Source organism: Lepisosteus oculatus, chromosome 1 (genome assembly GCF_040954835.1).
Source record: "Lepisosteus oculatus isolate fLepOcu1 chromosome 1, fLepOcu1.hap2, whole genome shotgun sequence".
Taxonomy (NCBI): Eukaryota; Metazoa; Chordata; class Actinopteri; order Semionotiformes; family Lepisosteidae; genus Lepisosteus; species Lepisosteus oculatus.
This window is the reverse complement of record NC_090696.1, coordinates 66,290,622-66,307,537: the sequence shown is the minus strand read 5'-3', so window position 1 is coordinate 66,307,537 and position 16,916 is coordinate 66,290,622. Positions and strand designations below refer to the sequence as shown.

Genomic DNA, 16,916 nt, shown 5'->3' with positions numbered 1-16,916 from the left:
CAAAAAACATTAATGAAAATATATGCCCTGCTCTATTAATGTAACACGGTTACATTAATGCAGTCATTATAACAGCATTGAATTTACAGACTTTTTTATTATCATTAGTTGTTGTTTTGTTGACAAGGGTAGCAGTGCTGGTGGAAGCACCAATACAAAATGAAAGGTATTTCACGATGACTGTCTTGTACCTCTGGAAGGTAATGAGGGTTGGCCATTTTCGTGGTCATGTAGAATCTGAAGTTTTTATCATAGTCAATATCAGAATCTCCAAGTCGAATGAGTGTTCTTCCTCCAGTAACAAAGGTTTGCTTCAGTAAAATTGGTTCCAAAGCAGGATCTAAGGTCTCTTTCAGCTGAAAGAAAAAAAATTAAGACTTTAATTAAATAATGAATTATTAATAATTAAATCAATTTGTATAATTACCCAGATTACTGAAAGCATTATGCAATGAGTACTGTGATATAATGCACAGAATTGTACAATGATTAATCTGTTGTAGATTTCAAGGAGCACTAATCTAAAAATGAACTGTAGGTTTCAAACATCTGAAACGTTTAGTTTTGAAAAGTCATTGTCATTAACAGTTTATCAAACACTAAATAGTAATGTGAAAAATCAATTCTGTTTAAATACCATGAAACATATAGAAAGACACTTCACTAGATTTTTTTTCAGTAAAATTCCTAGCTGTACAAATGGGAGCCTATGCAAAATAATGGGAGCCTCAACTAAATAAATCCATACAGTATATAAAAAGGCACAATGCTAATGAGAATAATTCAGGCTTAAAAACAAGTATATACCTAAGAAAGCAACATTACCTACAGCCTGGTATTGTCATAATAGAAATGAATAAGTACTGTACCTCTTCCAGCAAGACAGGCATGCCTAATCGAATAGCATTTTCCAAGGTGCGCAGAAAACCAGAATCGGTTAGCTTAATAACTTTCAATCCATTTTTTGTTTCCTTGGTTCTTATCCAGCGGTTTGCCTGGAAAATGTGACACAATACTCTTTTTAAATTACAATAGATCATTACATTTTCCAGGGTTTCAACATTATCGGCAATAGCCCAGTTCATGAATGAATGAAGATGCATTGCTAATAGCAGCTCTTAACCTCTTAAAGGTTGGCATGCTTGACAAATAATGACTGGAACATCGGTCCTTCTTTAATAAAATAACTTTTCTAAAAGAAGATATAATATATTTTACACTTCTGGCACCTTATGAGTACTGGTATAGTGACAATAGGAAACCCCAATAATCTGATTCTGGGAATCAGATTTTCTGGAAGTGCCAACCCTTCAAAAAATTAATGTAGGATTCTTGAAGGAACATTTACAGTATTTGTATGAATTTTTGTAATATTCGTCTTTCATTTTTTTACGGATGTCGGGATTTTTGCTGACCACTTGTCAGTCAGCATTAACCATAGTTATTCTAATTTGCTATGATAGCATATCAAATTATGAGTATTTTTATTTATGTTTTAAGCTTGAAAACAGATGTTTCTATACTGTGAATAACTATAGTTCTATACAAAATATTGCAGCATCTGTAGTGAGTGCACCTGCTTGACTGTGCAAGCAAGGAGTATAGATTAATTATTTTTTGCAAGAGTGTAGGTGGAAAAACATATGCTATAAGATACATTTTATTAATTTAAAAAATTAAACAAAATTTAGAAAATTATTATAACTTGAAAAGAGAAAAGAAGACAAAACAACAAAAACAGCACACCAAGTTAGCATTAATAATAATATCACTTTATTAACCCTTTACAATTTCTTGCATTAGGAAGTTGTCTTTTCACATACCCCAGCTTGCTCTCCATGAGACACACAGACAGGGAGAGAGCCTGGGGTCAGAGCACAGGGTCTGCCATTGTACAGTGCCCCTGGAGCAGTTGGGGTTAAGGGCCTTGCTCAGGGGCCCAACGGAGTAGGATTCCTCTGCCAGCTGCAGGATTTGAACCGGCAACCTTTCAGCCATAGGCACAGATCCTTAGCCACAGAGCCATCACTCCATTAGAAGAAGAGCAACGGACTAATACTACTCTCGAAATTTTAAACTTATCAACAGCACCATTTCTAATTTAAAAAAAAGACTGATATGTATCCAGAGTTGAGTGATAGAAAATAAGTATATTTTATAAAGTATTATATAAATAGTATTTTATAAAATATAGTTTTGATGGAAACACAACAATGGATAAAAACACAGTTGCTTACTGTATCTTTAATAGTTGAGATTCTGTTATGTTTTGCTAGATTTTATATTTGAGATATACAGGTACATGTATTTTTTCTAGAGTTTCACTATTACATATCCTTATACAGTATGTTTTTTTTTAAATCTTTCAATGTCACTAATGATAACCTGTGTAACAGTTATCTATATTCCTGTAAGAGGAATATAGATGCTAATTTAAAGTACCAAGTACCGAATATAGATGCTAATGAACAAAAGTACCCACTTCAATGTTACAAACAATATCCACAATGCCCAATGGGCATGACTGCCATCATTGTCTGCGATTCAGAACGAGGAACCAAAACTTCCAGTGATGCAATACCGACCCTATTACATTGTAAATGCTTTAGACCAAGCACATTTTGATACAATATGAATTTTAATTATTTTCATGAAACCGACACATACAAGACAATGTGTTTTTTTATGTACTTTATCTAAGCATTGCAAAAAAAGTGCAACCTGCCAACCAACTAATTATACTCATATTCATTTTCAAATTTTGCACAACTGTTTGTTGAAGATCTTGCTGCACCATAGTCTGTGCCATTGCCTGAAGAGCTGAATGAATGCAATTTAATTGAATTCAGCATATTGACTTCGAGACAGTTTTGCCGACAAATAATGTATTATTTACTTATTCACTCAGCAGGTACTGTAGATCACATTTCGAACATTTCTGTGAAATGTCTGTTGCACATCCTGTACTTATTCATCTCATCAAGAAACTTTTCAATGACAGTAACATCAGTGCCCATGTTTATTACCCATCTGTTGGCTAGTTAGTTGATGATCCCATGGAAAATGAAGCTGTTTGACTTTCTACTGAACCAGTCCTCTGTTTGGTGTACGACCACTATGTTCTGAACAACCAAATGCTCGACAGTGAGGCATTGTTTAAAATGTATAAGTTCGTTCAAAAAGACAAAAAAATGGGCTAACGTTATTAGGAGACAATGTTTCTCATTCACTTACAAGGACTAGTGAGCAGAGAGGACTGCTTTTATGTTATAATTCGTAAATCAATCGGGTTGAGGCTAGCGGTTTCTTGTCTGCCAGTGACAACATGGCAACAATACAGTACTTTCACAAAGGTCCCGATTTTACACTTAAGTCAAATTTGTAAAATGTTGCAGTACCATCAATTAATGTATTTGGTTCCCCAGATTTAATACCCGGTGTGAGAAATTGGGACTACAGTTCCCCTAAAAAAGGTGACTTTAGGCCATTAGATGGTGCCCAATTATCACAGTAGAACTTTTAAGATGTAAACTAAATGTTTTCAACTAGGTTGTTTAAAACTCAACAAGAGAAGATTGTTTACTAAGTAATGATTAACAATTCCTATACTCATTCCTTTGTACGTTCAAATGCACAAATGTCCTCTACTTCTCCCTCATTGTTGGAGTACTAAACCTTTAGCACTGCTGGGTTTTGCTTCATTATTGTTTAGATACTAATGGAGCCTGCATCAGAAATAAGGTCATTGTTCACCTTCAGGTCATTTGCTTGCCTTATGTGCACTGTGTAGCACACATCCAATCAGCACTGCCAGTTACAATTTCCCCACTCTGCTTTGACCATTTGCATTCCATGGACTCCCACTAGCCAGTGCTATCTTTCCAATTCTCCAGACCTTCAGATCTGATGGATGTGTCAGATGTGACAGTGTGCATGACTTCCACAGCCAGTTTCTTAGGGAACCCACGAATGTATCCTTCATCAGCGTGTCACCCCTGCAACATCCTGTAAACCTTTTCGTATTCTGCATCTACAGCTTAAACATTCAATCATAAAAATGGAATAAAAGCAAACTAAACTATGCTTCAGTGGGCACGCATTTTGACAGCTTTTTTTTATTGTCATTTCATTTTCAGTCGAGGTTAGGCATCCATCATGAAAGCACATCAAGTTCTGCCACTCCTGACTCCAAAGGTCCTGTGTTGGAACATGTGGGTTACAAGGGTCACAGACTGAAATGAATGGCCTGATCCATCCACCTTACCAACTGAAATCATATCCAATACTGCAATTTCTAGCCTATCCCAAATCAAAAGTAATATAATGTAAAATTAAACTATCCATTCATTTTCTAATTGTTTCCTCTAGTGTAACACAGCGCAGTCATATTTTGGCCAATTTTCCCAAAACCAATTAACCTACCACATACTGTAGGTGTTTGGAATGTGGAGGCTAACCACTGCACCACAGTGCCACCCTACACTACTATACACCACTTAATGTAGTGGAGCTAGTTTGGATAAGGTGATGTCATCGCCTTCCCTGCGCGTAGCAGGGACCTCAGCTGCCAAGGATGGGGGAGGTCTCCTTTAGCTCATGTGGCTGGCTCCCTGTTGCGTTTCTCCAGGGACCCGGGTTCGTGCCCCAGGTGTTGCGGGACGAAACTGGCGGGGTTGAGCGGCGGAGAGCACGAGCCCACGCGGAACAACGACAGTCACATTAGCACTTAACAAATCTAAGTAGAGGCTTTTATGAGTGGATTCAGTATGTTTTCCCAAATGCAGGAAAAGGTTTAAATATTTTACTCTCAATATTTATCACTTACAACAAGAAAAAAAGCTAAAACTGTGGGGGAATTACTTAGTGATTTCCCCTAAATTTTGTAAACAACAAGCATTCTCCCAAGACTGTGGCTTTGACCTGCTGAAGAAGACCCATGTGTTTCTGTTTCACATATCTTAACCATAAAAGAAATAAACAGGTTCCACAAATCTGCAAACCTTTTATCTGTGTCTACTGAGATTTTCTGTCAAGCGCAGATAGCAGTGCATCGTATTTAGTTATGTTTTAACATACAAGTTGATCCAAGGATACTCTTGGTAATGTTGAATGCAATAACTGAAAAGGGACTACTTGCAGCGTGTGATAACTGCAGCTTTCAGAGCCTAAGATGTATGGTTCATTCTAATTGATTACAAAGCATTCAGAATCCCCATTACTATCAGTGAGAAATCCACTTTATTTGACAACAGGGGTTTCTCTAATGTCACAAGCACTAATGGTTTATATGCCGTCTAAGAATGGAATGCCTTTGTAGAAACAAATGATGAATTGGGTATCTCGGAAACATCTGCCACACACTTAAAACAAAACAATACGGGTCCCAGCTAATTAGCATAGAAAGAGGTTGGTGACTCAAGAAAAGGCCATAAGATGGTAATTCATTATAAAGGCCCTTAGTTCTCATTTAAAACAACAAAGAAAAAAATGACAATGTGCTTTTTTTACTAAAAACATTATCTTAAACACAACATATAACGTTAATGTTTTTACAGCTTCTGAGCAGGGCCACACTGATGTCCATGTTAATTACCTGGTCTTGTGGATCAATCATCAATGGCCACCGACGCCCACGGGTCACTAGGATTCCATTCTCTGTGGAAACAGTATCTCTGGGCAGGCCATCAGTATTCCACTGGCGGATTTCATAGGGATCACCTAATATGTTTATAAGGCTGAAGTTTGGGCTTATTGGAATGCCAAGCTCCTGGCATCGTGTAATCCATCTATCTATGAGCTATGGAGGGAAAAAGAAAAAGAAATACACAATTCCTAAACAATTGCATTACTTAAAGGGACAGATAAAACTTTATGTTTTGAAATGTATCTAATCATTAAATGTTTAACTTTAGGCATTCAAAACACACATTTAGCATAATTCTTTGTAAAAAGAAGTATGCTAAATGTCAGCATTAATCAGTCTGTCACTATGTATCATGTGAGTCTGTTAAGACACAGAACTCTTTTGGTTCAAGAATAACTCATAATGGAATTAAATCTCGTGGTTCAGTTCCATTTAAACCCATTGTAGCAGCAAGCTTTATTGATCAGCCTCACAAAGAAGGGTTGCTGTGAAATTCCAGTGAGAAGCCTCTGTGATGTGATCCACAGAATGACCTAGTGGTCTCTGTTTGTGGGAAAGTAAAAGAGGTAAATGTGTCCTGTAGGCGAGGATCTTTCCCAGGACAGTCCAGATCCAGTATCAATACTCCCTAAAATGGATGTCCTCTGCTGGCCTGGATGTCTAGCAGAGGGGCATAGGCACATCTGGATATAATCCTTAAAGTCACGGGGCATGGTCAATCATCCAAAAACATAACCAAGCAATCAGGGACCTGCAGGGTGTGGTGACCCACTTCACCTGTTGACTTTTTGACCAATCACCAACCATATTTTCCCCAGTTAAAAAACGGTGCATATCACCTCTCCCTCTGCTTCTCTCCACTGAACTAACTTTGCTGACATCAGAATCTCATGCCTGCCACGCTTGCTGTCTAAACTTCAGGACTTTTTCCCCAAAGTTAGAGAGTGAGCCCGTACGTAAAGAGAGAATTTTGCTTGAAGTCTAGCCTCAGTAGGACCTCACGACCAGCTAGCTACCACCGTGCATTCGCTTGATCACTGGAGCAATACAGTTGGGACTTTCGTCACCATGCCAAGTAATTAGAATCAATCAACAATAACCACAAACTGAGTTTCTCCCCTCTTTTATGTATCTCTTCTTTATACTGTACCCTCTAAAGCTAGATAATTTGCATGTAACAAATCGTGTTCTGTATCCAAGCAGATTCTCAAGTATTTACCCTTAATGCTTATACAGTATGTACACATTGTTTACGTATCAATAAATGTAGTATGTGTGTTGTGAATTCCTGTGAAGACTCTTGGTTACTTTGTTGACTGATTGCTAACAGCTTCACATGCGATTTACCGTTACAACTAAACATTATGCCAATAAATTCATACAAACCCCTACACCACACACACCATTTCCAGTTCTTTGTGAACCTCTCAGCTAAATATTCTCTGCTCCCCCTACAAACTGTATTCTTTTCTCTGTTTCCGTTCACAATAATACATACCAGCTGCCTATAATGAGATGTAAAAGCTCCATAATATGCGACACAGGCAGCAGCGATGAAGACATTTCCAATCACATTAAAGATTTCTTCTTCAAACTGAGTAATGCTTTCCTGCCAGCGAACCTGCTCGTCTTCTAATGCTGCTGTGAGCTTTCCAGCTCGGTTTAGCCGTGCCTCTGTCAGGGCCATTGTTTTAGCTGAAAAAAAAAGATGTGTCTTTAATGTGAATTGCCTAATTATACTGTCAGTCTCATATAACAATTTACCAAAATAAATCTAACGATGAATAATTATTAAATAACAATGTATAATAATTTAGGCAGTTATACATTATATACTATATTATATACATTACATTATATACCCCAGGATTATCCCCTATCTGAAATACTGCACTGTAGCTGACCATGGATCAATTTGTCTCATCTGCACTGAACTAGAATATATGAAGTCCATATACTATGAAAGAAGTTGTGTTTCTTTTTTGAAGGAGGCCAAAGCTGTGCACTTTCTCAGTTACCCAGGGTCTCTTTTTCTGCAATACTGCAATCAAACTGATCTTGCAGCACTTTAATCTGATCCTCTACTTTCTTCAGCTTCTCTTGCTTTTCATGGAGAGTTGCCATTGTCACATCCAGTTCTGCCTGGTAGCCAAAATGAACAACAAATGCATAAGAGTGTGGAAATGCTTTTATGTTAATATATATAAGTATATAGCATTACATTAATACCTATATATTTTAACAGTGCAAAGTATTGCAGCAAAACACTACATTCACAGTCATGTGTAGAGCACTTCTGAGACTAATCAGAGCACAAATAGATCAACTGATATCTGGAAGGCCAAAGAAACTGGAAGATAAAATCAAAAATTCAAATAAAATCAAAATTCTATTTAATTTATCTTTACTAAATATAATCTTTTATGGAATAGAATTGGATATCAATCACCAGACATTAGAGAAACAGTTACTGTACCTGTGCTCCAGCAAGTTTCTGCCTTTTTGGCTCCACTTCTTTGACTACCTTTGAATATAAGTCCATAGCCCTCACCCACATGCACATTGACTTGCAGGCCTTTGACACCTTCTCCACTTTATCAGGAACAAAGTCTGGGTTGTTTATATATTTTTGGAGCTTCTGTAAAATCTGTGGCTTGATGTTGTCTTTATCATAGTCTGTAAGCCTCCTTAGGAAATTGGAATCTCCCAAGACTTGCTTGGCACTTGCCCAGTCAGGCCTGTAGGAGACACAAAATCTGTTTAGAAAATAAGAATTCATGCTGTGCGTATTCCAAACACCTGGGGAGCATGTCAATACCCTACTTTGTCTAAACGATAAGTTAAATTCCAGTCAACAACCTCCATGAGAATTCTCACACTATACTGCCACAAGACACACTTCGATAATGTGCCAGTACGATTTTCAATGTTTCACATTCACTGCCAACAGGCTTATAACTCTAAGCCATGCTGGAGTCAGAATCAATTTGTTATTTCCTCTTCTTTATGAACAAGCAGGAACAGTAGCAATTTTGTGTGACAATAATTCATTAGTGCAAGCAGATGGCATCTAGAGTCATAAAGTATTAGCGCTGTAAAGTGACAAGGGCTCCATTTGATTATTTGTGTCAACGGGATTGCCACAATCAGGACAATAACTACAGTATGCAGCACAACAGTTGTCAACATCCTTGAAACACAAATAAAGGGGTACAAATAGAAACTAAGAATAAGGTGATTTCAAAATAGAGAACAGAATGAATTGTTCTATACTGGGGTGGTGAGAGTGTGGAACAAGCTACCCATCCACATTGTCAACGCTAATACCATTGCTTTTTTTCAAGAAATGGCTGGATGAGATCCTCAAATCACTTACTGTAGCTACTAAAGTCTAAACAAACTGAATGCTCCCCTGTCCTTTGCATAGTTTCTCTTAAATAGGATTGAGCTGTATAAAATTGTTGTTCCTAACAATAACACAAAGTACTGAAAGGTTACTTCCTTCCTGCATTCCTGTACCTGAGGGAAACAACCATAGAGACTACACCGTATTAACAAATTATTGACACAATAAAACCAGAGTAAATCACCAGCCCATACCTTCCCTGTAACTTTTTAAAATGCTATTCTATGATGACAAAACATCATAGATTCTCAGTGTATTCCATTTATTATTTCAAACAAGCTACAATATTACATAGTTCCTTTGTAGCTTTAATCATTGCACCACATACGGTATATGGATATTCTGATCTACGGGCCTCGCAAGGTAAGCTACAGTATGAAAACGATAGCTGTGCCTTGTCGAAACATGAGTAAACTTTTTGATTAGACCAGGAATTGTACATAGCTATAACCACTCCTAACGTCAAAGATTTTTTAAAAAAACAATAAATGATCATTCTTGTTGCTCACTCACAGCATACTTTAATATGTGTACAAGTTATTGTAAATGAGTATATTGCAGAATGGAGCTGTGTATGTATACAAATTGCAAAGATACAAGTGATGGTTAGTTCCACCCTGCAAAGTAAAAAGAAGAAAAAACAGCAATATTATGTAGAGCCCTCATAAGATGCAAGGGGAGAGGGAGAGTTTTGGGATGTGATAATGAAGAATATTTTAGTGGAAGTGTGGAAGGCTCTGATTCTGTAACATAAAGGACAGATTATAAAGACAGGCAATTGGTAGGTGTTGGGGGACTGTGTTAAGTAAATTTAAGAACAGAAAGACATTACTGTAATCCAGCAAATGTATTGATCTATTTCCCTTTCTCTCCACATTTTCAAGGGTGCAGACATCATAACTGTATGATGGCTCTTGTGATTTAAAATAAAAATCTTCAATATTAATTTACTTTTTTCTAAAAGTGAAACATCAGTTAAATTCTCAAAACTTTCACATAAAGAGTGATGCAGAAAATGAAATATACTTAAACATCCCTGACAACAAGTCATATTTTCATGGAAATATTCTTCATACACATGACGAGTAAGTGAGGAAATACAAATCGCATTACTGTTAGAAAACAGCCCACACAAGAAAATAATTAGATGAATCCTTGATGTGACATTTTATAATAGGCATATACAACAATCCTGGAAAAAAACAACAGTTCATGAGCTCTCTGAAATTTATTTCAAGTAAAAAAAAAAGTGTTGAATGGAATGAAATGAATTTATGAAGTATGAAGTACAGGAATCATTGCCATTAATAGAATTCCAAGGTATCAATTTGGAAAAAAAATAGAATTACACATAGCTCAGAAAAATAGGAGTAAGAGATATTGCTTTTCTTAACATTAATGACTGTGGTGATTTAAAAGTGCTTAGTGCTTGCTATTCCTCTTTGAAAGCAAACAGGTTGCATATTAGAATGGATGCATATTGTGAAGATGCCATTTTAGCATATTGCAGTTTATATTTATGCTAGGTCATACAATCATTTTCCCCAATATAAATAGATTTCAGATATTCACAATGGACTGTAGGTGTTGCACAAAACACAATATTTGTTTTTCAAATATCAAAAGAACCAGCTGAAAAAGAAAATTAAAAGAATATATTTTTATATATAACTAAAATAACATACATAATAACATAGCTAAAATAGATGCTGTTACCAAACAAGATGGAAATGTTGTCACTATGAGGGTCAATATTTTACCACCTCAAGAATTTATCACATTTGATTACATTAGCGCTTTTCTTTGTAAAACATTTAAACGGTTACATTCTTTCCCTTAATATATCCTTTATTGTAGGGAAATCAATAAAACTATACTGTACTACACATTAAAATGACTTCATTTGTATCCCATTGTAACAGTAATGTAGTATAATCCAGGCAATACAAATTGTATCACCATGATATTGATGCATTGAAAAAGTCAGATGAGGGTTGTGTGAGCAAGAACATCTGGTAAATGTAATTAATGAAGGTAATTAATTCATGATAAATGTATTAATGAAGTAAACGTACTTCAGAAATACAAGCCTCGGCACTCGGCAACCCATGGTAAACTTAATGTACTATTTTCTTATACTTCAGGGAAAAGGAAACGTTTTTTAAAGTGCATAATATTTCAGGTGAGGAGAAATGTCAATTGGAAGAACTATAATTTTTCTGTTTAGGGGCAGAGCAGTGGCTCTGTGGCTAAGGATCTGCACTTGTTGCTGGAAGGTTGCAGGTTCAAATCCTGCAGTTGGCAGAGGAATCCTATTCCATTAGGCCCCTGAGCAAGGCCCTTAACCCCAACTGCTCCAGGGGTGCTGTACAATGGCTGAACCTGCACTCTGACCTCAAGCTTCTCTCTGTCTCCCTGTCTGTGTCTTGAATGTGAAAAAAGACAAATTCCTAATGCAAGAAATTGTATATGGCTAATAAAGTGATCTTATCTTTACTTAATTAAAAGGAAAGCAGTTACAGTTAAGGTTAATTTTACAGTAGGACACAAGAATGAATTTGTAACAACTACTGAGGACACACATGCAAATCATATTTATTAACATTTTTGGTCTCATTTTTGCTTTTTTGTGACTTTGACTTCTATGTTAAAAACATACCATAGAATTAAACATAGAATTAAAGTACTAGCAGCATCACCATGAAATGTAATGACACATTTCTGGCAAGCAAATTATGGTTTTTGTGCATTACTTTGGGGTCACTAACTGCATCGCTAACTGGGGTCATACTGGGAAAAAGGTTGAAATGCCCAAATCTATACCATGCACACATTGCAAAGTATCTGCTCCATACTTAAGCAGGGTACAGTATGTAAAAAAATGTTTCCAAGTTGTATACATACATTACATAGACGTAATCTTTACGTGCCTCCAATTCCAGTAGAGTCCAGGTGCAAAACATTATGAATATAGTCCACTTCAATATAGTTAAAAATCCAGATCAGCTTAAATAAGAAACGGGGACATCCAAGTACAGTCAGATGTCACTGGTTTGTGTGACTTACTTTGCATTGAGTAAAATGCATATTGCTTCCATCACTGTCATAACAAGATCCGGAGGCTTGGTGAACACCCGGATTTCGGAGATATCAGCTTTGTCCAGGGCATCTAAGGCTTTGTTGGCATTTTCCAGGGCTGGCAGAGCTTCATCCAGATCCCTCTGGGCATCATCAGCAATGGCCTGTGTGTCCTCGGCCTTCACCTTCGCCATGGCTTCATCTTCCTTCACAATACGTCGCACCTGGTGGCAAGATATTATACAATGTATGTTGGCAATACATTTAATGTATATTTGTGTGAAAAGAATTTTAGAATGTACCAAATGGTAAACAAATTCACAAAACTCAGAAAAGCATAGGGCACTTGTAAGCCACAAATGGAGACACCTGTTTTTAGAACAAAAGATTCTTCAGTGTGGGTGGTGCCATGAGACTTTTAAATAAGCTGTATGTCTAGCTGACATCCATTCAAAGGTTTTCCCCAAAAACAAAATCTGCCAGGAGGGACAAGCCAGACAAAACTCTGATATCACTGAAAAGGATGTTAAAATAGGTCAGTTCCATGGAGAAGTTTTTAACGATTTTTAAGTTTTTCATGATTTTTAACGAAGGTGCGAGACTGAGCCACTTTCAGCTGAGCTTTTCCAAAAACAAGCCTGCAAATCCAGGACTATACAGAAGAAAGCCGAGATCCAAACACCTGTCAATGGAGCATTGTTATTGATACATGAACTATTGTCATTAATTTCTTAACAACTAAATAACCTTTCACTTCCACCCAGCTGTAGAAGTGGAGACCAGCATTGCTGGGGTGTAATTCCTTTTGCCAGACCAGCATCCCATCAAGGAGAGAGTTTTACGTGCTTTACAAATCTTGCATCATTACATTGTATACCTGTTTTTAAATGCAGGATCATCAAAGGAACAATTCCCTTCCTAAAGGGTCAAACCATTTTGAAAGCAATGAGCATCAAATGACGCACAAACTGTCCTTAGCCAGTGCTGCTGGGTTTCTCATGAGAATGCACAAGGATTTAAGTTTCTTTTAGACATTTTCAAAGAAATGGAATTGGACATGCAATACTCTTGTACAATATTGTCGGGTAAGGAAAGTTGCTTACCTGATCGGCTTTTTCCTGGTCCACTGTCAGTTTTTCCATTAAAGCATTGACATCGATGGACTTTTGCTTTAAGATTGGCTCCAAAGCCGAAAGGTCCACTTTCATTTTGTCAACTAATTCATTTGTTTCTAGAAGCTTGGTTAGGCCATTTTTTACACGATCACGAGCCTAAAAATCAAAATAGAATTACACTCTACCAGTAGTATCACAGACCATGTTAAAGCCCACTGTCTTGTCATTAATTTCCAATGCTTTTTCACTGCACACACTGTATTTAGAATAAAAAATTATACATTTTTCAGATTCGAAGATCGAGAACAACAGTCAATATTCAAGTGCACCTTAGAGTTAGAGACCAATAAAAAAAGCAATTAAAATTAAAGTAGTAAATTTTCTGGTGACTACACAGTGTACAAAATATAACTATTTGGATAAAATACTTATGCGTTTCGATACTAAAACTCAAAGAATTGTTCAGATTTAGCTACAGTGACCTAAGCAGTGTTTAGACAAGAACAATGATAGTTGTTATGTGACATTTTTGATCTTCTGCATAAAGGTGCATCTATAAAAGCATTGAAAAGAAATCAAGCTCTTAATGAAATGGTAAATGAAAATGCTCTTACCGAAACCAGTTGTTTTCTTTTCTCCCCTAGCATCGACAGGTACAGGTTGATCAATTCCAGATAAGAAGTGGGAGTTGTGTAGTACCTCCGGCGAAGCTCTGCAAAGTACTGGTCTGCCATTTCAGTAACACTGACATGGATTTCAACACACATTTCCGAAAACCTGTCCTTCAACTGATCGCTTCCAAGGTCAATGTTCTTAAAGAAAGTCTGTGAGACAGACAGGAGGGCCTCCCGGGGCCACTGCAGAGCAAGCCGAACAAAAAAAACGTCAATCCAGGTGTCAGAACATTGTAAATCTGGGAATTGGCTGCTTCATTCATGTATTGTATAATGACATAAAGACAAACTTTCTCTGGATAATACAACCTTATACAATGACGCTTTAACAGCAGAATAAAATAACAGTGTTAGTTTTAAGGAAATTCTCTGAGGTAAGAACTTTGACCACTCTCCATTCAATCAAACAAAAACTTTCTTTGGGGATACTCCGCAAGGCCTGATCCTGTGCAAAACCACACTTTCAATTATTGATCTGACATGCACTGCCTTGCTGCAGCGGTTCATGACTAGATTGCTTATAGTCATCTTTAGTGAAAAACAATATTAAGAAAAATGTTTTACCAAGTACATAAGTTTTGGTGGTCATAGGACTGCAGGCTGAAGGGAAGTGGAAAAACAGACTTCCATGGCTAATTGTCTTTTTCAAGGAATTAATGGCCTTTTAATATTGAATATTGGACTATAGATTTGATATTTATCAAGCTCAAGATCTCACCTTCACATCTGGACTATAATAGAAATCTAACAGCCTTTACTGTAGAATACTGTATGTTGCAAAACTGGATTTCAAACTGGCATAAATAACACACAGTTAGTACACACAGCATACATTCGACTAACATTGCTTAATAAATCTTTAATGAATTCTGTTGTGTGAAGTTGGTCTCTGTTTTTCCTGTTAGCAATGCCCTTGTTAAAATTAACTTGAGTTCACTTACAAAGGGAAAGTCACCTTGAAGAGAAAAAAAATAAATGAGAAGAGCATTGTGTACTTTTGTAGGATAGTATACCACTATTTTACAAAACAGGGCTTCTTATTCATAAGGGCTGCCAAGAGCAGCCACATGTGATTTAATCTTTAACAGTTTGTCATCATAAGCTAGAATTGTATTTCCAATGAGGTCAGGGATTCCAGGGCCTAAAGCTCATACTTCCATTAACATAAAGGACTCACCTTTCAGACACTGTAAACATGAGGAATACATCAATAACAATGGACAGTATTATACTGGTGATACATTGTTTTTTCCTTCAGAATTGGAATATATTATATTTCTTTGTATACAGGAAGGAGAATATTTTGGAGAATATTTTTTCCTCAAGAAGAAAGGACTGCAAGATTATTGTCTGTCTGATGATTAATTTACAACCAACTGGGCATTTTGCCCACAGGGAAAACAAGAATCTTTGTCTTCAGATTATAAATTAGATACAAAGTAGGTGTACGGGACTGACCTGAACAAACCAGTCAATAGTGCAGCAGTTCACCAGTGATGGGAACATTCGGCAGCGTGCCCTGAACGCATCTCCTACAGGGCTCATACACAGGACAATATGGAGCTTTTCTCGGACACGGGATATGAAATACTGGAAAACCTTCACAGGGAAAAGACATTACAATATGTGCTCTGATTAGAAACAAGGTACAAAGTATCGCAAAACTGCAAATGAAACCAATTTTATTTCCAACCAAATTTACAACCAAAAATGTGTTTCTTTTAAATTTGTTGTATCGCCACATCTGCCTTTGTTTTATTTCAAATTGTAACTGAGCTTTGGCATTGTGATGATACCCAGGCAAATGAAACTCCAATGTTTCAATGAGAATGACCTCAACTAATGAAAAACAGCTGATGTTTCTTGTAAAATGGTGTTAACAGGGAGAAATTCAGTAATGCATGAAACTAGCCTTTTACAAAAGAGCAACTCAGGTTAGCTGTAGATAAATGATAAAGAGCGGGACACCATGCACTTCATGTATTAAAAGCTTGTAGGGGTTGAAATTAACAGTGAAACAGTGACTACCTTTCTGAAAAATTAAAATTTAATGAAGTGTTACTGTTGGCTGAACCTTCGGATGTCCCATGAACAATATGCAAAAGCAGACTACAGGATCATGTTAATAACGGGCTCCTCAGATTAATATGAGATGTACTGTATTGAAAACATCAACACCCTTAGCAAGCCAGATTGTGCTAGAAAAATAAGAACATCTAAAATAAAAAGCATGTCTTATCCCTGTCCCACTAAACACACCGTGGCAACAGCACAGAGGAAATAACATCACAAGCATTCTCCTTGAGAGAAGAAGACATACATAACTAAATTAATGTAGAAAATGGAGAGAAAAACTACTTTGCTGCATCACTCCATTTTATGTAAATAAGGAGGAAATAAAACACAGGTGTAAGCTTAGTAGAGTGTTTCACATAAACACAAATATTAAGATATTGTTAAACTTAATATAAGGCTACAATATTAGTTAACTACATAGCAAAGACATTGTTAAATGTCACTAAGTATTATTTTTCATTGAAAATAAATAACATTGACTGCAAAATACTATGTCTTCCTAAGACCATATGTAATTTCATTTCAGACTTTATTTAAATACATGAACCTTGAATATCTGCCTATTAATATGGCCCCAATGTTTGCACAGTTTACTTTTTTCCACTTTGCCATCTCTAAAATTCATTGTTTATCATTATTCTGGCTGCAGAATTATTGAACCTGTTTTTTTATGATCACCACATGTAAAACCCATGGTGCTCAGAATGCCACAAAAGTAGTAAGTGAAGTAATGTTTGGAAAAAATAAACATATCTAAATTACTGTAATAATAATTCTGTGAAGATGAGAATTACAAGCTAAGCCAGGGGTTTCCTGGTCCTGAAGGGCTGTGGTGAATGCAGGTTTTGTTGTTAAAATACCAGAGGCTGAAGAGCTGTTAAACTGGCCCAGTTAAGTAAATTCTGACCCGATCGAGGTCACTG

At 36.6% G+C, this 16,916-nt stretch overlaps 1 protein-coding gene across 1 annotated transcript in view; it reads right to left on the bottom strand.

The window, feature by feature from the left end:
• The window catches only part of dnah6 (dynein, axonemal, heavy chain 6), a 115,115-nt gene that overhangs the window by 39,157 nt on the left and 59,042 nt on the right, over positions 1-16,916 (bottom strand). The window contains exons 48-57 of the mRNA XM_069191580.1: positions 15,376-15,516; positions 13,858-14,100; positions 13,232-13,399; positions 12,117-12,352; positions 8,121-8,382; positions 7,663-7,786; positions 7,143-7,339; positions 5,594-5,797; positions 870-995; positions 192-356 (exon numbers count right to left, since the gene is read on the bottom strand). Of these exons, the coding sequence (XP_069047681.1) occupies positions 192-356; positions 870-995; positions 5,594-5,797; positions 7,143-7,339; positions 7,663-7,786; positions 8,121-8,382; positions 12,117-12,352; positions 13,232-13,399; positions 13,858-14,100; positions 15,376-15,516 (1,866 nt within the window). The remainder of the gene's footprint in view (positions 1-191; positions 357-869; positions 996-5,593; positions 5,798-7,142; positions 7,340-7,662; positions 7,787-8,120; positions 8,383-12,116; positions 12,353-13,231; positions 13,400-13,857; positions 14,101-15,375; positions 15,517-16,916) is intronic.